Source organism: Anolis sagrei, chromosome 8 (assembly GCF_037176765.1).
Source record: "Anolis sagrei isolate rAnoSag1 chromosome 8, rAnoSag1.mat, whole genome shotgun sequence".
NCBI lineage: Eukaryota > Metazoa > Chordata > Lepidosauria > Squamata > Dactyloidae > Anolis > Anolis sagrei.
Genome location: NC_090028.1, coordinates 36,729,515 through 36,756,149, shown reverse-complemented (window position 1 = coordinate 36,756,149; position 26,635 = coordinate 36,729,515). Strand labels below are relative to the sequence as shown.

General features: G+C 41.7%; 1 protein-coding gene across 3 annotated transcripts in view; it reads right to left on the bottom strand.

Annotated features, from left to right (window-relative positions):
• The window catches only part of LOC132782953 (ATP-binding cassette sub-family C member 12-like), a 116,259-nt gene that overhangs the window by 30,351 nt on the left and 59,273 nt on the right, over positions 1-26,635 (bottom strand). For all 3 annotated transcript variants that reach the window (XR_009632122.2, XM_060787954.2, XM_060787955.2), the window contains exons 16-23: positions 24,227-24,361; positions 21,442-21,541; positions 20,603-20,668; positions 17,752-17,841; positions 13,100-13,203; positions 8,318-8,512; positions 7,407-7,633; positions 5,583-5,720 (exon numbers count right to left, since the gene is read on the bottom strand). Coding sequence is in view for 2 of the 3 variants with exons in the window: in XM_060787954.2 (XP_060643937.2) it covers positions 5,583-5,720; positions 7,407-7,633; positions 8,318-8,512; positions 13,100-13,203; positions 17,752-17,841; positions 20,603-20,668; positions 21,442-21,541; positions 24,227-24,361 (1,055 nt within the window). In the remaining variant the exon portion in view is untranslated. The remainder of the gene's footprint in view (positions 1-5,582; positions 5,721-7,406; positions 7,634-8,317; positions 8,513-13,099; positions 13,204-17,751; positions 17,842-20,602; positions 20,669-21,441; positions 21,542-24,226; positions 24,362-26,635) is intronic.

Here is a 26,635-nt window from a genome sequence, read left to right as displayed (position 1 = left end):
ACACTAGCAAAATGATAGTTATGAAGTAGCAACGAAAATAATGTTATGCTTGGGGGTCACCGCAACATGAGGAACTCTATTAAGGAGTCGCGACATTAGGAAGGTTGAGAACCACTGATGTAGATGGACAAATGAAGCCTCCTTTGCGATTGATTTGTTTTGCCCAGATCTATTGACAAGCACAACATTACCTTGAATTTTAGGATGGAAAGCACATTTGAAATTAGGGTAGATTAGTTCATGACTATGTTTACAATGTTGTCTATCAGGACAATCCACTCCAAGGTTTAGCCTGACATTGAAATCTCCCATCTAAGGTGATAGATTGTAGCTACAATCAGATTCAGCACCTTGGACAGATCTCTTTAAGTTTCCATTCAAACCCCAAGTAGGTTCAACAACCACCAGTGTGATGGATTGGATCTCTCACTGTTCCTTCACCATGTTATTTCAAATTGTAGATTTTATGGAGGATAAATTATGAATTGTTTTAATATTCCCATAGGTATATGTTTTTTCTTTTCTTTTCATGAGAGCATGAGAGATGTTTGACTGGTTGAATAATCCACATATGGTTGAGGTTATTAAAAACTCCTGCAGGCCTCCACCTTTGATGTCTGAACATGTTGCAAGCCTATTTAACTATAAAAGGACCAAGTTCTCCTTTTTCTGGATTGTTTCAGGGAAAAAATACATTATGCTGGCATCAAAGACCCTTCCACACAATGTGGCAATAGCACTATCATTTTGTTTTGCTTGTCATGGTTGGAATCCTGGCGTTTGTAGTTTACTAAAAGACTAGAGCAGTGTTTCTCAACCTTCCTAATGTCACGACCCCTTAACACAGTTCCTCATGTTGTGGTGACCCCCAACCATAACATTATTTTTGTTGCTATTTCAGAACTGTAATTTTGCTATTGTTATGAATCGTAATGTAAATATCTGATAGGCAGGATGTATTTTCATTCACTTGACCAAATTTGGCATAAATTCACTTGACCAAATTTGGCATAAATACTCGATATACCCAAATTCGAATACTGGTGGCGTTGAGGGGGATTGATTTTGTCATTTGGGAATTGTAGTTGCTGGGATATATAGTTCACCTACAATCAAAGAGCATTCTGAACTCCACTAATGATGCAATTGAACCAAACTTGGCACACAGAACTCCCATGACCAAGAAAAAATACAGAAATGGTTTGGTGGGCATTGACCTTGAGTTTTGAAGTTGTAGTTCACCTACATCCAGAGAGCACTGTGGACTCAAACAATGGTGAATCTGGACCAAACTTGGCATAAATACTCAATATGCCCAAATGTTTGAGGAAAATAGACTTGATATTTGGGAGTTGTCGTTGCTGGGATTTATAGTTAACTTACAATCAAAGAGCATTCTTAACTCCACCAACAATGGAATTGAACCAAACGTGGCACACAGTTCCCCCATGACCAACAGAAAATACTAGAAGAGTTTGGTGGGCAGTGTCCTTTGGTTTTGGAGTTGTAGTTCACCTACATCTAGAGAGCACTGTGGACTCAAAAAATGATGAATCAGGACCAAACTTGGCCCGAATATTCAATATGCCCAAATGTGAACACTGGGGGTTGTTGTTCATTCGTTCAGTCGTCTCCGACTCTTCGTGACCTCGTGGACCAGCCCACGCCAGAGCTCCCTGTCGGCCGTCACCACCCCCAGCTCTTTCAAGGTCAGTCCAGTCGCTTCAAGGATGCCATCCATCCATCTTGCCCTAGGTCGGCCCCTCTTCCTTTTGCCTTCCACTTTCCCCAGCATAATTGTTTTCTCTAGGCTTTGCTGTCTCCTCATGATGTGGCCAAAGTACTTCAACTTTGTCTCTAGTATCCTTCCTTCCAGTGAGCAGTATGGCTTTATTTCCTGGAGGATGGACTGGTTGGATCTTCTCGCAGTCCAAGGCACTCTCAGCACTTTCCTCCAGCACCACAGCTCAAAAGCATCGATCTTCCTTCGCTCAGCCTTCCCTATGGTCCAGCTCTCACATCCGTATGTTACTACAGGGAATACCATGGCTTGGACTAGGCGGATCTTTGTTGCCAGTCTGATGTCTCTACTCTTTACTATTTTATCGAGACTGGACATTGCTCTCCTCCCAAGAAGTAAGCGTCTTCTGATTTCCTGGCCACAGTCTGCATCTGCAGTCATCTTTGCGCCTAGAAATACAAAGTCTGTCACGGCCTCCACATTTTCTCCCTCTATTTTCCAGTTGTCAATCATTCTTGTTGCCATAATCTTGGTTTTTTTGACGTTCAGCTGCAACCCAGCTTTTGCGCTTTCTTCTTTCACCTTGATTAGAAGGCTCCTCAGCTCCTCCTCGCTTTCGGCCATCAGAGTGGTGTCATCTGCATATCTGAGGTTGTTAATGTTTCTTCCAGCAATTTTCACACCAGCTTTGCATTCATCCAGCCCCGCACATCGCATGATGTGTTCTGCATACAAGTTAAAAAGGTTGGGTGAGAGGATGCAGCCTTGCCGTACGCCTTTCCCAATCTTGAACCAGTCTGTTGTTCCGTGGTCAGTTCTGACTGTTGCTACTTGGTCCTTGTACAGATTCCTCAGGAGAGAGACAAGGTGGCTTGGTATGCCCATCCCACCAAGAACTTGCCACAATTTATTATGATCCACACAGTCAAAGGCTTTAGAATAGTCAATGAAGCAGAAGTAGATGTTTTTCTGAAACTCCCTGCCTTTCTCCATTATCCAGCGGATATTGGCAATCTGGTCTCTGGTTCCTCTGCCTTTTCTAAACCCAGCTTGAACATCTGGCAACTCTCGCTCCATGTATTGCTGGAGTCTTCCTTGCAGGATCTTGAGCATTACCTTACTGGCATGAGAAATAAGGGCCACTGTACGGAAGTTGGAGCAGTCTTTCGCATTTCCCTTTTTTGGTATGGGGATGTAAGTTGATTTTTTCCAGTCTGATGGCCATTCTTGTGTTTTCCATATTTGCTGGCATATGGCATGCATCACCTTGACAGCATCATCTTTTAAGATTTTAAACAGTTCAGCTGGGATCCCGTCGTCTCCTGCTGCCTTGTTGTTAGCAATGCTTCTTAAGGCCCATTCAACCTCACTCCTCAGGATGTCTGGTTCTAATTCATTCACCACACCGTCAAAGCTATCCTCGATATTGTTATCCTTCCTATACAGATCTTCTGTATAATCTCGCCACCTTCTCTTGATCTCTTCAGCTTCTGTTAGGTCCCTGCCATCTTTGTTTCTTATCATACCAATTTTTGCCTGAAATTTACCTCCAATGTTTCTAATTTTCTGGAAGAGGTCTCTTGTCCTTCCTATTCTGTTGTCTTCTTCCACTTCCATGCATTGCTTGTTTAAAAATAGTTCCTTGTCTCTTCTGGCTAACCTCTGGAATTGCGCATTTAACTGGGTATATCTCCCCTTATCCCTGTTTCCTTTTGCTTTCCTCCTTTCTTGGGCTACTTCCAGTGTCTCAGCAGACAACCATTTTGCCTTCTTGGTTTTCTTTTTCTTTGGGACGTACTTTGTTGCCGCCTCCTGAACAATGTCGCGGACTTCTGTCCATAGTTCTTCTGGGACTCTGTTTACTAAATCTAGCCCTTCAAATCTGTTCTTCACTTCCACTGTATATTCGCTAAGAATGTTAGTGAGATCATATCTAACTGGTCTGTGTATTTTCCCTGATCTCTTTAGTTTTATTCTAAATTGAGCAATAAGGAGTTCGTGATCTGAGCTACAGTCAGCCCCAGGTCTTGTTTTCACCGACTGGATGGATGTCCGCCACCTTTGGCTGCAAAGGATGTAGTCAATCTGATTTCGGTGCTGACCGTCTGGTGAAGTCCATGTATAAAGCCGTCTTTTAGGTTGTTGGAAGAGAGTGTTTGTTATACACAGCGAGTTTTCCTGGCAGAATTCTATCAGCCTGCGTCCCGCTTCATTTTGTTCTCCCAGACCATGCTTGCCTGTGATCCCAGTTGTCATTTGACTTCCCACCTTGGCATTCCAGTCTCCTGTAATGAAAATAATGTCTCTTTTTGGTGTATTATCCAGTAGTTCCTGCAGATCCTCATAGAACTGATCTACTTCTGCTTCTTCAGCAGCTGTGGTTGGGGCGTATATTTGGATCACTGTAATGTTGAAAGGCTTTCCTTGCACTCGAATTGAGATCATTCTGTCATTTTTTGGGTTGTATCCAAGCACTGCTTTAGCGAATTTCTTATTAATTATGAAGGCTACTCCATTTCTTCGATGTTCCTCTTGTCCGCAGTAGTAGATCTGGTGGTCATCTGATGTGAAGTGGCCCATTCCAGTCCATTTCAGTTCGCTGACCCCCAGAATGTCTATCTTTAGTCTTGACATCTCACCAATAACAACATCCAATTTGCCCTGGCTCATAGATCTTACATTCCAGGTTCCTATGGTGTGTTGATCTTTAGAGCATCGGATTCGTCGTTCACCTCCAGTACCGTCGGCCGCTAGCCTTCCTTTCGGCTTTGAGCTAGCTGCGTCATCACATCTGGGGCTAGTTGAACTTATCCTCTGCTCCTCCCCAGTAGCATTTTGGCCATCTTCCGACCTGGGAGTCCCATCTTCCAATGGCATACCGACATATCTCTGGTTGTACTGGTCCATTTAGTTTTCTTGGCAAGGATACTGGGGTGGTTTGCCGTTGCCTTCCCCAGGGATCACGCTTGGTCTGACCTCTCTGCCACGACCGTCCCGTCTTGGGTGGCCCTTCACGGTTTCGCTCATGACATCATTGAGGTGCTCAAGCTCCAGCGCCACAACAAGGCGGTGACCCTTTGCTGGAGGAACACTGGGGGAGTTTGAGGTAAATAGACCTTGGCATTCGAGAGTAGTAGTTGCTGTGATTTATAGTTCACCTACAACCAAAGAGAATTCTGAAACCCACCAATGATAGAATTGGGCCAAACTTCCCACTCAGAACTCCCATGACCAACCAAAAATATTGTGCTTTCTGATAGTCTTTGGTGACCCTTCTGACATCCCCTCACAACCCCCCAGGGGTCCCAACCCCCAGGTTGAGTAACGCTACACTAGAGCTTTTAAGTAATCCTCCCTAAACTACAAATCCTAGAACTTCTATAAGATGTTGCCATGACTGTTAAAGCACAACAATAATGTTATCATTGCACACATCAGAGTTTCCAGCTAGATTCTGGGTGCCAAAAAGATTGACAGACAAGCTGAATTCTTCCACTTTTCAAGAAATATGAGGAAAAAAACGAGCTTGGAAAAAGAGATATAAAGAGCTCCTGTGGGAATATCATACACCTGCAGACATAACAATCTCTTTGAGACAATTCTGAGGAAGCCATGGCTCAACCCTAGAGCTTCCCTGTGGCTCGTCGCTTCCTGTAAATGAAAAGCCGCAGGATCTCAACTGCTTATGTAGCACAATAACCGAGTGGCTTCATCGATGCATCTGCAGGTGCAAAATCGACAAGATTGGTAGTCAAAGGAAGAACAACAACAACACAGCTTTATCCATCTCTGTCCAAGCGACCGGCACAGAAAAAGCTGACCTCTGAGTGAGGCAACTCACCGACTCATATAGTCTTCCACCTTATTGTAGGCATGGATTGTACTAAGGCCTTGGATAGATGAGGTGATCAGAGAAAACCACGGGGACCTGCTGGCGTTTTCCACTCGTTTCAGTTCTCGGATAGTGTTCTGAAAAATCCTGCAACAAAACAGGGTTGAGTGTGCAGGTGTATCCCTTTCAAAACCAACATTGCATTTTCTAAATTCCCCAAATAATTGAACTCTATCGCTAAGGGAAGAGTAAAATAGAGTAAAATAATACATGTCATGAAAATAATAATAGAATAAAGTAATGTAAATGTAATAATAATAGAGTAAAAAAATGTTGAAGACAGTTCCATCTTGTCTCCTGTGCTTTACTAATATAATATATTGTATATATATATAATATTTACTATATTATAATGTAATACAATATGATATTAATAATAATACAATATTATACTTATATATTTTATATTACATGTAATATTACAAATAATCTTACAATATAATGGTGTAATACAATATAGTAATATATAATACTGATATTGTCCTATGCTAATAATTTAATATATTGTATGTATGTATATATATAGATCTTGTAAGTCCCCTTTGGGATGAGAAGGGCAGCATATAAATGACGTAAATAAATAAATAAATGTAATAACAATAATAAGTAAAATAATAATAATAATAATAATAATAACAACAGAGTAGTTATATTTATATTTTTAATGTACCAAACATACCAAGTTTGTATGAAAATGTGACTCTATTTCCTGTGCTGGTCAATGACTGAAATAAATGATTTGATTTGAGTAAAATAATAAATAGCATTGACTCGAGTATAAGCTGAAGGGAGCTTTTTCTGTTGGGACTCAGCCTGCGATTGAACCTGAGCCTGTGCTTGAACCTGAGCCTGTGACTGTGTTTCAGTCTCCTGATGTGTCTGTGTCCGATGTGAGTAATGAGGAGGGAAATCTGTCTCCTGTTGCTTCTGATGTGGGGGATGCTGGGGCTGATTCTGAGGTGCAAGATGGAGACACTTTGGTCAATGAGTTTCATGCAGACACTGACAGAGAGGCTTCGGTGCAAAGGACAGATTCTCATGAGAATGTTTCTGTCAGGCCTCGGGAGAAAGGTTTACTCTTTCCGCTTGTGAGCTCTCCAGATTCTAGTTTGGAAAACAGTCTGACACCTGGTAAAGTTAATGAGGAGTCAGACAAGCAGAGTCAGCGGCTGGAGATTAGCCAGAATTGACAAGAGGCCCAATGTTTACGTAGATCCAAAAGAATTAGTCAGTTAACGTCAAAGACTGGAGGAAAACGAAACCAGTTTTTGGGATTTAAGGTTTGCCTGTAGGAAATCTTGTCAGATCAGGCATTGCTTGGAAACCAAGTGCAAGCCTCATGGAATTCCTGTTCGAGTGATCTTGTTTTTTTTTTCTAGCTTTTCAATGTGACTAGCAGAATCTGGTCTGTTCTTGCTTTTTGTTTGATTCCTGTCTGGATAAACATTGCCTTGGATTATATTTTCATGCTTCTTGGACATTGCTTTTGATTGCTACATTTGGACACTGTTTTATCTTGCTGCCTTTGAATGCCTTATTGCTTTTTGGAATCTTATCTACCTTAACAAGCATTTATTTCTAAGCTTGAATAAAAAGGATTGTTCCTTCACTCAATGTGTGGTGTGTTTATAGTCAGAGGGGCTATTTCCTGTTCTGGAGTGCAACATTTTCAGCCTAAAAAGAGGGCTGAAAAACGCAGCTTATACTCGAGTATATATGGTATTTTGTTTATTTATTTTGTACTGACCATCAGAATTTAATTTAAGGACTTACTGGAAAAGCAGGATGAAAACCACAGTTAGGACAGCCACCACAATTAGGAGGTAAGGAAACACAATGGCAACGATGGTGACAACCGAGAGCACCATGAAAAACTGCTGCAGAAAATTCTCAGCATTAAAGGGAAGCCTCACATCCAGTTCGTCCATATCCTTTGAAAAACGGTTCATTACTCTGCCAGTGGGAGTCGTGTCGAAGAAACTCATAGGGCTCTGTAAGATCTGTGGATCAAAGGGGGCAGAGAAAGTGCTAAGAACAACAAGAGCAATGACAAAATAAGAAGGCAGAGATGTCTTTTGCAGCAGTGACTTGCTTGTATGGCAGAGGTACGACTCTGGTTTAATCCGAGTGGTGGCATAACATACAGCAACGTGGAGTTGTTTTTGTTTGATAACTAACTGGAAAGGGTTGCTTGCAAAACAGCCTTTAAAGGAAAACCATGGGTTTTGTGTTTCCTTCTCATTACAGCCATGACTTTGAACACAGGAGACTTGCCACAGTGGAATCACAATAATGGAAGTAAACATCTCCTTAAAGTATAAATATCTGCTCTGGGAAAACAAAAAGACTGGAAACTCAGATGATCTACCAGCATGATCTCCAAATGGTCAGACTGCATGACCAGCTCCTTGTGGTTAGAACAAAAGTGGAGACTCGGAGACTAAACTGCAAAGCATTGGTTGGAGGTCGCCTCCATGCCAGTTTCTTACATTCCTCTAGGTCAGCATTTCTCAATCTGGGGGTCGGGGCCAAACTACATTGGAAGTTGGAAAGTGGCATTCGTAATTACAGGGTCAACAATTAGCTTTGCAACCTTCTGACGCCAACAGATTACTTGTACAAAACCCAGCTTGCTTAACACTTTCTGTCCAAATATGTTGCAACAGACTAAAGATTTGGTATACCTTGTAAAAGACAGTGTTGTGTAGATTCGATGAAGCTCGTAGTGTTGTCTTTGTAAACACAAAGCCTTTGATGAAGCTGAGGATAATCATGCCGATGATGCTCATCCCATAGACCAGTTGATAGAAGTGCAGTTGGGGGTTATCAGTGATGCTTCCTTCGCTGCAGGTGATGTTTTGCACAGAGCTACAATTACCCTTTTGAAAAGAGAGAATGTTTTCAAATAGCAAGCTATTGTAAGTCTTGCACCCATGGGGATATTATAAGTCAGTGTTTCTCAACCTGGGGGTCAGGACCCTTGGGGGAGTCCTGAGGGAGGTTTGTGGAGTTGCCAAAGACAATAAGGAAACACATATTTTGGTAGAGAAGGCTGAAGAACTCTTCCCCCTGTTCTTCTCGTCCTTTTGGTGTTGGTGAACTACAACTCCCAGAATTCAAAAGCGACCCCCAACCCACCAGTATTCACCCCCACCCCACACTGCCTACCATGTAGATAGTAGAGAGTGTGCCAAGTTTAGTGCAGATCCATTGTGGACTGGTTTCAGAGTGCTCTTTGATTGTAGGTGAACTATAAATCCCAGCAACTACAACTCCCAAATATCAAGATCTATTTTTCCCAAACTCCACCAGTGTTCACATTTGGACATATTGGGTATTCATGCCAAGTCTGGTCGAGTTTGGTCATAGTTTGAGTCCACAGTACTCTCTGGATGTAGATGAACTACAACTCCAAAACTCAAGTTCAATATCCACCAATCTCTTCCAGCATTTTCTGTTGGTCATGGGAGTTCTGTGTGCCAAGATTAATTCAATTCCATTGTTGATGGAGTTCAGAATGCTCTTTGATTGTAGGTGAACTATAAATCCCAACAACAAAAACTCCCAAATATCAAGGTCTATTTCCCACAAAATCCACCATTTTTCACATTTGGGCATATTGAGTATTCATACCAAGTTTGGTCCAGATCTATCATTGTTTGAGTACACAGTGCTCTCTGGATGTAGGCGAACTACAACTCCAAAACTCAAGGCCAATGCACACCAAATCCTTCCAGGATTTTCTGTTGGTCATGGGAGTTCTGTGTATCAAGTTTGGTTCAATTCCACCATTGATGGAGTTCAGAATGCTCTTTGATTGTAGGTGAACTATAAATCCCAGAAACTACAACTCCCAAATGTCAAGGTCTATTTTCACCAAACTCCATTTGGGCATATTGAGTATTTGTGCCAAGTTTGGTCCAGATCCATCATTGTTTGAGTCCACAGTGCTCTCTGGATATAGTTGAACTACAACTCCAAAACTCAAGGTCAATGTCCACCAAACCCTTCAAGTATTTTCTATTGGTCGTGGGAGTTCTGTGTGCAAAGTTTGGTTCAATTCCACCACTGGTGGAGTTCAGAATGCTCTTTGATTGTAGGTGAACTATAAATCCCAGCAACTACAACTCCCAAATGACAAAATCAATCCCTCCCAACCCCATCAGTATTCAAATTTAGGCATATTGGGTATGTGTGCCAAATTTGGTCCAGTGAATGAAAATACATCCTGCCTATCAGATATTTATATTACGATTCATAACAGTAGCAAAATTACAGTTGTGAAGTAGCAACAAAAATAATGTTATGGTTGGGGGTCACCACAACATGAGGAACTCTATTAAGGGGTCGTGGCATTAGGAAGGTTGAGAAACACTGCTAGACATGATGGCAAATTTCAAAGATGGCGATGTTAGTTTGGATCTGTATGCAAAGGCATCTTGTAGCGCTCTTGAGCCTACCTGAGAGAAAGAAGATGGCATCCTAAGCCTTCCTAGGCTTAAGTCTACTTCATCAGATACCTTGAAGCAGACTTAAGCCAACCCAAGCTTATGCTATCAACTTCTTTTTCACTGTAAGTCTCAAAGGTGCAACAAAATCCCTCTCCGTATAAATAGCAAATAGCAACAACAACAACAATCCTCTCACTTGAGCTCCGATTATATTGAGTTCCCCCTCCAAATAATAACAATTGGAGACAAAAGATCATTGGCTGGTTCTTTTTTTTTGCTTTCTAACGCAATAGACTTCACTTTGCTCAGTGGGATCATAAATGGTTTCACTAAAAGAAGAGAAGAGAAGAGCTCGAGCTGAATTTGGAGTTGTTGGAGTTCAAACAAATGGCTATCAAGGTGGATCAGAAGGAGGATTTGTAACCTTTTTCTTATTGTCAATGATTTGAACTACTACCCATTGACTAGGAATAGAAAAGCATGCTGAGATGTTAAGTTTACTTAGAATAATAGAATCATAAAGCAAAACTGGGATCCATCGATCCACAGTCATATCATCATATTTAAAATACTTGGAAAGCAATTGGTGGTCTCTTGAACCATACCTTGATATTTCAAAAAATATCAGAAAGATGGTGCTTCAGAGCATCGGTAGGTTAAATGTTTTTGAATCATCAAAAGCGGACAAATGTCAGCGTGCTGGAAGAAGCAAAGACCACCAGCACTGAAGCGATGGTCCTCCGCCATCAACTCCGCTGGACTGGCCATGTTGTCCGGATGCCTGACCACCGTCTCCCAAAGCAGTTGCTCTATTCTGAACTCAAGAACGGAAAATGGAATGTGGGTTGTTGTGGGGGTTTTTGGGCTATATGACCATGGTCTAGAGGCATTCTCTCCTGACGTTTCACCTGCATCTATGGCAGGAAACCATGAAAATGAACAAAATCTGGCTACCAGTATTAAAAAACTCTAAAATTACAACAGCACAACAACAGAGAGGAAACAAACAAGGACATCTAATTACCTCTCAACAAAAGTTTGCTCCAGGCACTGTCAGGCCATTATATGCTAATCAAGGTGGTCAGTTGAAACATTCACACCTAGCTCCAGCAGACAAGAGTCCTTTGTCCCACCTTGGTCATTCCACAGATATATAAACCCTTTTTCCTAGTTCCAACAGACCTCACTACCTCTGAGGATGCTTGCCATAGATGCAGGAGAAACATCAGGAGACAATGCCTCTAGACCTTGGCCATATAGCCCGAAAAAAACCTACAATAACCTAGTGATTCTGGCCATGAAAGCCTTCGGAAAATGGAATGTTGGAGGACAGGAAAAGAGATTTAAAGATGGGCTTAAAGCCAATCTTAAGAACTCTGGCAGAGACACTGAGAACTGGGAAGCCCTGGCCCTTGAGCTTTCCAGCTGGAGGTCAGCTGTGACCAGCAGTGCTGCAGAATTTGAAGAGGCATGAATGGAGGACGAAAGACAAAAACGTGTCAAGAGGAAGGCACATCAAGCCAACCCTGACCAGGACCATCTTCCACCTGGAAACCGATGCCCTCACTGTGGGAGAAGATGCGGATCAAGAATAGGGCTCCACAGTCACCTACGGATCCACCTCCAGGATACTATACTTGGAGGACCATCATCCTCGGACTACGAGGGAACGCCTAAGTAAGTAAGTTTTTGAATATTTACATAAAACTGTAATTTAAGATAAGACTGCCCAATGAAACCATTATTCTGACCTTCTTCAATGTAAATGTGCTTACGTATTCCTCCAATAATAACAGAGTAAAATAATGAATGCAATAACAGAATTATAGAAATTATAGAACCCTAAGAAAGTCTAAAATTATAACAGTAAAGCAACACTCAGACACAGGGGAACTCCAGAGAGGAAACAATCAGGGACAGCTAATCACCTCTCAATAAAAGATTCCCCCAGGCAGTAACAAGCCACACCTAAAAACCGCCAAGCCATCAAATGTTAATCAAGGTGGCCAATTGAAACATTCACACCAAACTCCAACAGACAAGAGTTCTTTGTCCCACTCTGGACATTATTCCACAGATATATAAACCCAAATTTCCCAGTTTCCAACAGACCACACAACCTCTGTTCCAACTTTGAATGTGTTATTCCTATTTAATCATGCAGTACTTACTTTGACAGTAGTTGTTACACTCCAAAAACTTAGTGTCTGTGGCCGCCACAAACTAGGTTGAATAGGTTGAGACTCGACAAGTCGTCAACTCCCAGAAATCCTAACAGCTGCTAAACTGGCTGGGATTTCTGGGAGTTGTAGGCCAAAACACCTGGGGATCCACAGGTTGAGAACCACTGCCCTAAACAGTTCTGGCCCAACTTACCTGTTTGAACGTATCTCCCCCTACAAACCACTGAGGACTTTAAGATCATATGGGGAGGCCCTGCTCTCAGTCCTGCCTTCGTCACAAGCACGTTTGGCAGGGACGAGAGACAGGATCTTCTCAGTGGTGGCCCCTCGGCTATGGAACGACCTCCCTAGGGAGATCAGATCTGCTCCCTCCCTCTTGACGTTTCGGAGGCAAGTTAAAACGTGGCTATTTGAGCAAGCTAATATAGGAAATAGAAGACTTTCATGGCTGGAATCACTAGGTTCTTGTGGGTTTTTTCGGGCTATATGGCCATGTTCTAGAGGCATTTCTCCTGACGTTTCGCCTGCATCTATGACCTCTGAGGATGCTTGCCATAGATGCAGGCGAAACGTCAGGAGAAATGCCTCTAGAACATGGCCATATAGCCCGAAAAAACTCCACAAGAACCTACTGATTATGTTGTTTTTATTGCTTTTGATGTCTTATACTGTTTAATGTTTTTATCTATATTATATTTTGTGTATACTGATTTGTTGGAAACCGCCTTGAGTTGCCAATTGGCTAAGAAAGGTGGTATACAAATACAGTAAATAAATAAATAAAAATTCAAATTTTGTTACATAATGTTATAGTTCTGAGAGCTGTACTTACCCCAGATCCCTGCTCCAGCCAGTAACTCAGCCACCAGTTGCTGAAAGCTGAACAGCCAATCATGAGGCCAAAGAGGAGGATGAGGAAGAACCACAGGATGAAACCTATGAGAAGATTGGGTCAACTTAGTTATGATAAGCATACCTACGAATATTCAAACTACCTGAAACTCATATTATATTCCCCAACATGAAATCGTTGGGAGTCCTGGGATCCTCAGGGGAGGGCTTTCTTTTGGTCTCACCTGTTTAGTGAAGACCTTCTTGTCTTCATCAAATGTGCCTGGGATAGTTGTAGGACCAAAAGAAAGCCATCCCTTGGAGATCTCAAAATGCTGCTGGACTCACAGAAGGTTTGGGTCAGGCAGTCTTGACCCAAGATGTATTTGGCTTTATAGATCAGAATCAGGATTTTGAATTCATCTTCTGGAGAACAAGCCCTACGAGGAGCGGCTTAAAGAGCTGGGCATGTTTAGCCTGAAGAAGAGAAGGCTGAGAGGAGATATGATAGCCATGTAGAAATATGTGAGAGGAAGTCACAGGGAAGAGGGAACAAGCTTGTTTTCTGCTTCCCTGGAGACTAGGATGCAATGGAACAATGGCTTCAAACAACAAAAAAGGAGATTCCATCTGAACTTGAGAAAGAACTTCCTGACTGTGAGAGACGTTCAGCAGTGGAACTCTCTGCCCCGGAGTGTGGTGGAGGCTCCTTCTTTGGAAGCTTTTAAACAGAGGCTGGATGGCCATCTGTCAGGGGTGATTTGAATGCAATATTCCTGCTTCTTGGCGGAATGGGGTTGGACTGGATGGCCCATGAGGTCTCTTCCAACTCTAGGATTCTATGATTCTTGGAACAGTTCTGCTTTTGACAAAATGCAGTCATCAGGCCTAACAGATCTTAATAGTCTTATGAGCCATGAATTGCTTCATCTTCGTATTGTCCAATTTGTATTGGACCAATATTTCGTATCTGCATCCAGCAGTACTAGATCCTCCAGCAAGACTCTGTGGGAAGCTGGCTATAGAATCAAATAAGAGGACCTAAGACATAAGAGGAGATAAGACAGGAAAGCTTGGAGAAGAGAATGATGCTGGGGAAAATAGAAGGAAAAGGGAAGAAAGACCGACCAAGGTCAAGATGGATGGATGGTATCCTTGAAGTGACTGGCTTGACTTTGAAGGAGCTGGGGGTGGCTAGTAGGCATGGTTAGGTATCGTCGGAATATTCGTAATCCAGAATAAAGTGGAAAAGTTACCCTTTTAAAGTGATTACGAAGTTATTTTAAAAACAGGAAATCCCTTTACCCTTTTGAGGCTTCCCTCGCCATTTTTGATACGACTCAGGAAGTGAGTCAGAAGTGAGTCAGCGTTTGGAGCATGCAAGCTGCTTTCCTTCGGCACGGCAGCCATTGCGCTATATAAAGGGCAGCACATGGCTCAGAGGCTCATTCAGAGCCAGGAAGGGAAGGGAGAAGGGAAAGGGAAAGAGAAAGGGAAGGGAGTTTGTGAAGGGAGGTTGGAAGAAGAGCGGTTGGAAGAGCAGTGCAAGCGGAGAAGGGCTGTTGCATGGCTGGGCTGCCTGCCTTGCCGCTTGTGTGTTGTTGCTGTTGGGATTTGGGACGTGTGGGCGATGCATGGGTGGATAACAGGCCTGGGTAACAATGCAAAAATTTGTTTCTAAACTCGTTTCGTTTTTAGGGGGTCCATTGCATTTCGTTTTTTAAAAGAATTCCAAAAAAAAATTTCTTTAAAAAAATTTCGTTATTTATGAAATTTCATAAATTTCGAATTGATTCGTTAATGGCGGACGCGATTGCGCAATACACTAAAAAAACCCTCCAAATGGGACAGGGGGAACTTCTGAAGCTTCCCTCTCCCTCTGTTGTTGACTGTTGGTGTGATAATTTATTTTTTTATCACTGATAAAACAAACAACAACTATAAAACTTGCACCAGACATACGGAAATAATAATGAAACAATTTCAAAACGATTTTGAAACAATTTCGAAACGATTTCGAACTAATTACGAAACAATTACGAAATAAATTGAAAAAATCGTTTCGATTTTTAGTTGCTCCTGCATGGCTCAATATCTGATTGTAAGCTAATTTAAATACGAATCAATAACGAATTACGAAATTAACGAACGAAACCGCCCAGCCCTAGTGGATAATATTGGGGTGTGAGGGTGCGTGGTGTGACGTGGGTGGAAGGAAGAAACAGTACAGAGGAAACAAAGCACTCCAAGGTTTGAAAAAGCCCCAGCATTGTAGCAGGTCTCTCTGGCCTGGTCTCCGTGTTGTACATTGCCTCAATAGAACTAGATCTCCCATCAATTCAAGCCACTCTTTGAACACAATCCATCCTTCCTAAAGGTGTAAAATCAACATCCAAAGGTCTTTCTCTGCTGTTTGTTTCCTTTGTTTGTCTTGTGTTGCCAGAAAAGACACTACAAATCCCATATAGTCAAAATATTCTTCCTAAAGGTGTGAAATAATCTCTAATGAAGCAATTTGGAAAGTTTGGAAAGTTCCGAAATTTTTTAAGGAAAAATTCAGAATTCAATTCCGTGTTGAACCACCAGTGCCCCCTACATCCGAAATGAGATTTGAACCAATTTTTTTTATGAACCAAGCCTAGTGACCATGGCCGACAGGGAGCTCTGGCCTAGGATGGTCCATGAGGTCATGAAGAGTCAGAAGTGACTGAACGAATAAACAACAAGAAGGGGACCTAGAGGAGTGGTTCTCAACCTGTGGGTCCCCAAGTGTTTTGGCTTACAACTCCCAGAAATCATAGCCAGTTTAGCAGCTGTTAGGATTTCTGTGAGTTGAAGATCAAAACATCTGGGGACCCACAGGTTGAGAACCATTGGTGTAGATCAGGGAAGTCATGTTACCCCTCTATTCTGTCTTGGTCGGACCACGCCTGGAATACTTTGTCCAATTCTGGGCACCACAGTTAAAGGGAGATGTTGACTCTAAGCTGAAATGTGTCCAGAGAAGGGAGGCTAAAATAATCAAGGGTCTGGAAAACAAGCCCGATGAGGAGCGGCTTAAGGAGCTGGGCATGTTTAGCCTGCAGAAGAGAAGTGTTGGGGTTCAGCCTCTGTGTGAACCTGACCCTCAGCCTCCGTATGAACCTGAACCTGATTCTCTGATTGTATTTCCTGATGTAACTGAACAGGCTACTGAACATGTATTTTTCCCTGATGGTTTGGAAACTGTTGATTCTGAAGGCAGTGGCTTGGAAAGTGAAACTACACATCCTGATGAGAATGTTTCAGAATCAAGCGGTGATAACTCTCCAGAGGAGCTAGCACCTGCCTTTTTTAATGAGGATAGGAAAGGACAGATTTGGAAAAAACAGGAGTAAATTACAGAGTCTGCGAAGGTCAAGTAGATTAAAGGAAAAGGAGGCTTCAAAGCCTGGAGGCGTGTCCCGAAACAGTTTCTTTAGTTTTAAGTGTCTCCCCCCAGGCTGTCTCGTTAGATCAAGCATCGTTTAGAATGAGGCATTACCTTGGCAGATTTCCCGGTTCCCATGGACTGCATTCCCAGAGGCTTCTAGTTTCCAAGTACGGTTAGTGAGATGCTAACAGGTTCCAGGTTTTTATAGTGTTGTTTTTGGAATTTTGATCTAGTTCATAGACATTCCTGACTGCTGAATTTTACTGTGGCTTTTTGGACTTTGTATTTTCCTCTATTTTGTAACCATTTTTCATCAATAAAAAAGGATTGTTTTTTCCTAGAGTCAATTGTGGTGGATTAATATCTTATGGTCTTGTTTCCTGATCTGGGTTGCAACAGAAAGCCTGAGAGGAGACATGATGAGGGTCATGGGGAAGTTGAAGGCCTAAACAAGACCCACAGGTTGATAATAGGGCTGGGCGGTTTCATTCGTTAATTTCGTAATTCGTTATTAATTCGTATTTAAATTAGCTTACGATCCGATATTGAGCCATGCAGGAGCAATTAAAAATCGAAACAAATTTTTCAATTTATTTCGTAATTGTTTTGGAATTGTTTCGAAATTGTTTCGAAATTGTTTCCGTATGTCTGGTGCAAGTTTTAGGGTTGTTGTTTGTTTTATCAGTGATAAAAAATAAATTATCACACCAACAGTCAACCACAGAGGGAGAGGGAAGCTTCAGAAGTTCCCCCTGTCCCATTTGGAGGGTTTTTTTTTGCATATTGCACAATCGCGTCCGCCATTAACGAATCGATTCATAATTATTTCGTAATTGTTTCGTAATTTACAAAATTTCATATATTTCGAACTTTTTTAAAGAAAAAATTCGGAATTCTTTTAAAAAACGAAACGCAAAAACCCCCTAAAAACGAATCGAGTTCAGAAACAAATTTTTCCGTGGTTACCCAGCCCTAGTTGATAACCATTGACTTAGAGATTCCTAAAGACGAATTCTCCCCAGGAATCTCAGGGACTTCCAATGTGAGATCTGGAGGAAGCTGGCCATTGAGTTGCCCTGGAGAACCTAGAGATTCTTAGAGAAAACATATGAATCAAATCTGGGAATATTCAAATCTGCAAAAGGAAACCCTCCAAATGTGTAAAAATATGTGCATTGGCTGAAAGCGACAAAGGCAGGAAGGCAAATGTGCCTGAGAAGGAAGCTTCCCTTGGGAGGTACCTCCAGAGGCCTTGATGTAAGTGTGGTAGGTCTTCCACGTCACGGAGCCTTCTTGCCGTCCTTCTTCTTGAACAAGTTGGTTTGCGGGAGCTGCAACAGAGAGCATTGCGTATTATTTATTCACACTGGAATGTTATCCGGTGCTGACAAATCTCATGCATTTTAAATACAATCGGACGTCACTCATGTCGATCCACTAAAATAAACATATGAGGCTTCATGGGAGCCTCAGCGAAATGTATTCACCCGGCCAGCCTCCCCTGGATGAAGCCATATGGTAAATGCTCTCCTCCTGTTTTCCTAATGGATGTTAGATAAATCAGAATCCGTGACTGGAATTCAAAGGCGAAGGGCGTTGATTTACCAAAAAGTGATCAATACCGGTCAGCTTGATATTGTTTTTTTCCTCCCCCCATCCAATGGAACATAATGCAAAACTCCATGAGACAAACGGAGAAGCAGCTAAAGAGACCGATTTCCCCTCCTTGTTTGAACTGACCATGCTTCCTTCCTATTATATTTCCAGATTCTACCTGAAACTATGGAGAGACTGTTTATTGAGAAGACATGATTTCCTTCTTTTTCCTCACATTAGATTTTTACTGTGTTAAAACCCCATAACTTTCGGTTCCGCTACATCTTGGACGTGCCCTTTTCTTTAGACCGTTTTAGGAAGATAAATGTGATTGGTACCAAAGATAAGTCATATTTCCAGTCCATTAAAGCGATCAAAAAGAAACCCAGAGAATGGATCAGCATTAAACACAAGGACAGAGCGAACCTGGGGGTGGAGGCAGCTGTGAAAGTTTATCTAAATGGGGGGAACATAGTATTTTGATCCCCTCTATTTAGCATAAAACTGTAATTTAAGCAATTCTGGGTTAAAATTATTAAATAATTTAAATATGATAGAGCCATTTCTAATTTTAAGTCTAATTTTAAGCCATTTTTGGTGTCAGGAGTGAATTGAGAAACTGCAAGTGGCTTCTGGTGTGAGAGAATTGGCCATCTGCAAGGACATTGTCCAGGGGATGCCCGGATGTTTTGATGTTTTACCATCCTTGTGGGAGGCTTCTCTCATGTCCCCGCATGGGGAGCCCGAGCTGACAAAGGGAGCTCATCCACATTCTCCTCCAATTCGAACCTGTGACCTGTCAGTCTTCAGTCCTGCCAGCACAAGGGTTTAACCCACTGCGACACCAGCGGCTCCGTCTAAAGCCATTTAGGGCTTTGACTGTTGCCATTGGCACCAGGAATTCAGTTTGGAAATAAATTGGCAGCCAGTAATGAAAATAGCGCTAGGAAAGCGTTTCTCAACCTGCCGGTCGGGACCCCTGGGGTGGCTGTGAGGGGGTGTCAGAGAGGTCGCAAAAGAGCATCACAAAACACAATATCTTCTGTTGGTTATGGGGGTTCTGTGTGAGAAATTTGGCCAAATTCTATCATTGGTGGGGTTCAGAATGCTCTTTGATTGTAGGTGAACTATAAATCCCAGCAACTACAACTCCCAAATGTTAAGGTTTATTTCCTGCAAAATCTACTAGTGATCACATTTGGACATATTGAGGATTCATGCCAAGTTTGGTCCGGATCCATCACTGTTTGAGTCCACAGGTGAACTACAACTCCAGAACTCAAGGTCAATGCCCAGCAAACCCTTCCAGTATTTTCTGTTGGTCATGGGAGTTTTGTGTGCCAATTTTGGCCCAATTCTATCATTGGGGGCGTTCAGAATGCTCTTTCATTGTAGGTGAACTATAAATACCAGTAATTACAATTCCCAAGTGACAAAAGCAATCCCCCTCCCGATCCTACTAGTATTTGGGCATATCGGGTATTTGTGCCCAATTTGATCCAGTCAATGAATGAAAACACATCCTGCATATCAGATATTTGCATTATGTATTGTCGAAGGCTTTCATGGCCGGAATCACTGGGTTTTTGTAGGTTTTTTGGGGACTATATGGCCATGGTCTAGAGGCATTCTCTCCTGACGTTTCGCCTGCATCTATGGCAAGCATCTTCAGAGGACGTTTCACCTGCATCTATGGCAAGCATCCTCACTACCTCTGAGGATGCTTGCCATAGATGCAGGTGAAACGTCAGGAGAGAATGCCTCTAGACCATGGCCATATAGCCCAAAAAACCTACAACAACCCAGTATTTACATTATGATTCATAGCAGTAGCAAAATTTCAGTTAGGAAGTAGCAACGAAAATAATGTTATGGTTGGGGGTCACCACAACATGAGGAACTGTATTAAGGCGTTGCCGCACTAGGAAGGTTGAGAAACACTGTCCTAGGAGGTTGAACATGGTCTACAAGCATCACTTCACCATCTATATGTTTACATACTTTAGGGCAGTGGTTCTCTACCTTTAGTCCTCAAGGTATTTTGGACATCGGCAAACTTGCTGGGAATTCTGGGAGTAAAACTCCAAAATACCTAGAAGATCAAAGGTTGGGAACCACTGATTTAGGGTATGAGACTATCGTCCAGATCAAGGATAATCATTGCTACTTTGCATTCAGAATAAATGCCTTTGAGTGAGGTGAGATGATGGAGCCCTGGTAGTATAATGGGTCAAACCCATGTACCGGCAGGACTGCTGACTGAAAGAGCAGTGGTTCAAATCTGGGGAGCGGGGTGAGCTCCCATCTGTCAGCTCCAGCTTCTCATGTGTGGACATGAGAGAAGCCTCCCACTGGATGGTAAAACATCTGGGTGTCCCCTGGGCAACGTCTCTGCAGACAGCCAATTATCTCACACCAGAAGCAACTTGAAGTTTTGCAAGTCACTCCTGACATGAAAAAAGGTGAGTTGATGGGTTTAATCTCCCCATAACATACCTGTATCTCTTTCCATTTCAAGTTCTTTCTTTGGTTCCTCGCTGGTCTCATCAGACATATCAAAAGCTGGGGACATGAGAGAGAACTGTCAGGCAAAGGATCATAGCTATCTATATAAATAAAAATGTAATGTTCGTTTGTGGGATTAACATAACTCAAAAACAACTGGGCGAATTGACACCAAATTTGGACACAAGACACCAATCAGGCCAACGAGTGACAATTGGTCATAAAAACACTGGAAAACTTAGCAGAAGAGACATAAAAAGCCAAAAAAACCCTCACATTACAATGCATGTGCAAAACGTGAACACACATAAACACACACAAAGCAAATATACACAGACTGGGCCACAGTAACACATGGCAAGGGACGGCTAGTCTATATAAATAAGAATGTAATGTTCATTTGTGGGATTAACATTACTCAAAAACCACTGGGTGAATTGACACCAAATTTGGACACAACACACCTATCAGGCCAACAAGTGACCATCACTCATAAAAACATGAAAAACATAGAAAAGAGACTTAAAAAGCCAAAAAAATAGAAAATACATTACAATGCATGTGCAAAACTATATATATATATATATATATATATATGCCTCTAGAACATGGCCATATAGCCCGAAAAAACCCACAAGAACCTAGTGATTCCAGCCATGAAAGCCTTCGACAATATATATATGCAAACACACACATATACACATATACACGAATATATACACATATATACACACACAAAATACATATACAAAGACTAGGCCACAGCAATGACTGGCAGGGGATGACTAGTTTAAAATAAAAAGGAAAGTAAGATATTTCAGTTATTTTACCAGGGTTTTCCACTCCTTTGAAAGAGACATCTGGAACATTATCCTGCACTTCTTCTGCTGTTCTTGTCACTGCACGTGAGTCAAGGAAATCGCTTGGACCCTGAAACAAGTAAATACATCCATCAAAGGCACAAAACCACCTCCAGTTTTCAATCTGGCAGCTTCAGGAGCAACAGGGTATGATCAGTAGACTCTCTATGGAGGACATTACAATCTCTGGCTCCAAGTAATTGCTCAGCCCTGCTTTAAAATTTGGATGGTAATTCATTCCATAAAGGTAACTGATATTAATGCTTACTAATTTGGATTGTTATGGACTAGTGCCCTTTAAATTATGGGTCCTGACAAACAATGAGGTCCCCTAAGCTCAATGTTCAAGTCAATGAAAAATTTGGCAACAGTAAAAGGTTTCTGAATGCCACCTAGTGGCTGTTTAGACATTTACATGAATCTGTTAGCAACAAAGCTTACAGTTTACAGAAAATGCTTCAGCTGTACTTCACAAAATGGAAGATCACCCTATTTGCAAATGCTGATTTATTATCAGTTAATGTTTAGTTTTTTACTATGACATTGGAAACCACTGAGAATGTATATACAGGGAAAAAATGAAATTAAAATAAGTAGCAAGGCATGAATAAACAAAGTAAGAAGATTACAGAAACAATTAGGAAGCAAAAATCAAAGAATATAATATAATACAGAAATTATAACTCTCTATGGAATGGACTGGAAGACTTTAAAAATTTCCTACCCTATCCTATATTTACCAATACCCCCCTCCCGCCAACCCCAACTCCATCCTTTGTCCCAACATCCCCCTCCATTATCCTCCCTTACCTATTGCCTATAGCTATCCACACCACCAATTATCTACTCTCAGCCTATACTTCCTACTTTACTATACATTTGATATGTTCACCCTCTTTTTAATGTATTTTTACAAAGCTCTAATAAATATGAAAAAAAATGGCAACAGTAAAAGGTTTCTGAATGCCACCTAGTGGCTGTTTAGACATTTACATGAATCTGTTAGCAACAAAGCTTACAATTTACAGAAAATGCTTCAGCTGTACTTCACAAAATGGAAGATCACTCTTTTTTTGCTGATTTATTATTAGTAAATGTTTGGTTATTATACTATGACTGTGTAAAAAAATTGGGTGAAAAGGCATCACAACAAGTAGAAAAAGCGGGAAAATGGTATATAATGATGTACCAGTGGTACACACCACCACCAACAAATTAGCAAAATGGTACAAGGCACCTTCTTCCATATGTGGTGGAAGTGTATAAAAGCAACAAAAAAAAATACTGGAAAGCAATTTATGATGCTACCCAGACGCTCTTAAAGGAACAAATTAAATTCAAACCAGAATATTTTCTGTTGGGTATCATAGATGCAAAACTAGCAAAATAAATAAATAAAGACATCCTCTTTAACTATCTGACAATGGCAGTCAGAATCGTATATGTGTGATATTGGAGAGTAGAAGAAATTCCAACTAAGGAATAGTTGATTAAAATGGTGGAAATCATGAGCATGGATAGACTTGCACAATAATTATCATACCAACAAAGCAACTCTAGGAAAGAAACAAACTGCACTTTATTGATTAATTATATAAAAGAAGAGAAGATGAGCATTTTAATATAAACAAGCAAAAGGAATAAGGGAGAAATATCTATTCTTTGGAACTAATTAAATAGTCATTACAAGAAACACTGAAAAACTCGAAATTCAAATTCAAATTCACAATGAAGAAGAAGGGAACCGGGATTGTGGTGAAGCTGGCTGAGTGTCAGCTGCATTAAGATCACTCTGACCAAAAGGTCATGAGTTCGAAGCCAGCCCAGGTTGGAGTGGGCTTCCAACCAATTGTGTAGCCTGTTGTCGACCATTGCAACCCAAAAGACAGTTGCATCTGTTAAGTAGGAAAATTGGGTACCACCTTGTGTGGGGAGGCTAAATTAAGTAATTTATGAGGCCATAAAAAAGACTCCAGCAAAACACTCCAGCAAAAGCATGCGGGGAATGCAGAAGTACTTCATCAGTGTCGCAAATGGACGATGAAAGCGACAGCTCCCCTGGCGGCCAGAAAAAGTTAAATAGCCTCTGTGTATGTCTGTATACGTTGTATGTCAAAATTGGCACTGAATGTTTGCCATATATGTGTACACTGTAATCCGCCCTGAGTCCCCTGCGGGGTGAGAAGGGTGGAATATAAATACTGTAAATAAATAAATAAATCTTCCAAACTCTCCTACCCCCATCTATCCCCACACTTCCCTATCCAAACCCCAAAAAGTGCCTTTTTTTCTCCCACATTTTATGTAAATTGAAAAATGTAATAAAAACTATATCAAAAATAAGTAGAAAAGGTTTATATATCAAAGGAGTTTATATATCACTTTTGCTTGTGCAGTCAGCCTGTCACATTCACTGGGGTTATGGGCTCAGGAGTCCCATGAAAGTGACCAAAATAAATTGGGAATTTTTAGGAATTTCTGAGTCTTCCAGCATGACTCCATGGTCAACTTGCACTGAAAGCTGCAATTGGAAGACGTAGAGATTCCTAAAGAGGTATTCTCTCTAGAAATCTCTAGGTGACCTAAAGAGTCTCAGGTAGAACTTTAAAAATCAAATCCATGAAAGATCAAATCTGCAAAAGACAGAACCATGTATGTGAAGGGACAGTTGTATTATAGGCTATTGGTCTGATCCAACAGAGCTGTCCATACATTCGTACAGTCTGAAGTAAGCCAGTTGGATACCCAAACCTACCGTTGCTTCTTCTGCATGCAGATTTTGGATGAGATGAGCATAGCGCCCTTTCGCTTCCATCAGTTCTGCGTGAGAGCCGCTCTCGCATATTTCCCCATCTTCTAGCAGTATGATTTCGTCACAAAATTCCAAATACTGGTGTGTTGCCATATTCATTTATTTATTTAGGAAAGAGGAAATTGAAACAGAATCTGTGAATATTTCTGAGCATCCTGAATATATTTTTAAAAGACTTCTATTTTTAAAAAAAATGCAGAATTGTTGTGCTTCTCCGGGAGCTGAAATGCTATACATTATTTACTACTCTTATTATAGGTATATAGCCCTGTTATTTCAAAATCCAATTATCACAGGGACAGCAAGTGAGGAGAAATCTTCTGAACAGGGGTATATCCTATGCAAAGACATGCATACACACACACACACACCTATATACATACATACACATACAGTAGAGTCTCGCCTATCCAACATAAATGGGTTAGCAGAATGTTGGATAAGCGAAAATGTTGGATAATAAGGAGGGATCAAGGAAAAGCCTATTAAACATCAAATTATGCCATGATTTTACAGATTAAGTACCAAAACATCATGTTTTACAACAAATCGACAGAAAAAGCAGTTCAATGCATGGTAACATTATGTAGTAATTACTGTATTTACAAATTTAGCACCAAAACATCACAATGAATCCACAGCAAACTGCATTAGTTAATACAGAATGTTGGATGAACGAAGCTGGGATAAGCAAGACTCTACTGTAGATGCATTCCTGGGCATTGCTTCCTTTTACAGATAATTCAGAACCAGAGGCAGAAATAACATGTAAAATTGAGTCAGTTACTACATTCGAAAAGGTATATTTTCGAACCTGCTAGGACTTTAAGATTGTCCGGGGAGGCCCTGCTTTCGATCCCGCCTACGTCACAAACACGTTTGGTGGGGACGAGAGACAGGGCCTTCTCAGTGGTGACCCCTCAGCTATGGAACACCCTTCCTGGGGACATTCGATCGGATCCCTCCCTCTTAACATTTTGGAAAAGAGTCAAAACTTGGTTGTTTGAGCAAGCCAGGCCCGTAGCCAGGATTTTGTTTGGGGGGGGGGGCTGAGTCTGAGTGAAAGAGGGTCTACCCTAGCAAACCTATCATTACCCCAATACCCCCATGCATATGGGATATATTGAGTATGGTGATCAGATCATGATATGAATAAACATAACGGTTTGAATAATGTACCAGTAAGGCCTACTCGCGGACCACCATGAGAATTTGGAGGGGGGGGGGGCTGAAGCCCCTCAAGCCCCCCACCCCCAGCTACATGCCTGGAGCAAGCATTTGAAAATGCAAGGTAAAAGACATAGGAATTGGAACGACTGGATGACGAGATGGGACAATGTTTTTTTATTAAGGGACGCAAATGAGTTTTATATTCTTGTTATGGTTTCATATTTTGTTTTAATATTTTTAAATGTTTTGTGGTGTTTTGGGTATCAAATCGTTGCCATTGTAAACTGCCCTGAGGGCTGAGAAGGGCGGTATACAAATACAGTAAATAATAAAATAATAATAATAATTCCAGCATATTTCAGCAGACTTTTTATTCAAAACCTACAACATGCACATGTGAAATGAAACAACTAGTGGGAGCATCGATACTGTAGAATGAACATAGTTTGACACCACTTTAGTGGAAATCCGTAGAGAAACCAAGGTGCTTGTTTATAAAGCTATTGTCCTCCCAACCCTGCTATATGCCTGCGAAACGTGGACTGTCTACAGGCATCACATGCAACTCCTGGAACGATTCCATCAGCTCTGCCTCTGAAAAATCCTGCAAATCTCTTGGGAAGACAGGCAGACAAACGTCAGCTTGCTGGAAGAAACAACGACTACCAGCATTGAAGCAATGCTCCTCCACCATCAACTTCGCTGGACCGGCCATGTTGTCTGGATGCCTGACCACCATCTCCCAAAGCAGTTGCTCTACTCTGAACTCAAGAATGGAAAATGGAATGTTGGAGGACAGGAAAAGAGATTTGAAGATGGGCTGAAAGCCAACCTTAAAAACTCTGGCATAGACACTGAGAACTGGGAAGCCCTGGCCCTTGAGCGCTCCAGCTGGAGGTCAGCTGTGACCAGCAGTGCTGCAGAATTTGAAGAGGCACGAATGAAGGGTGAAAGAGAGAAACGTGCCAAGAGGAAGGCGCGTCAAGCCAACCCCGACCAAGACCGCCTCCCACCTGGAAACCAATGCCCTCACTGCGGGAGGAGATGCAGATCAAGAATTGGGCTCCACAGCCACCTACGAACCCACTCCCAGGACACCAAACTTGGAGGACCATCATCCTCGGACTACGAGGGATCGCCTAAGTATAAAGCCCTAAACAACTCCAGCCCAGTTAACCTGTC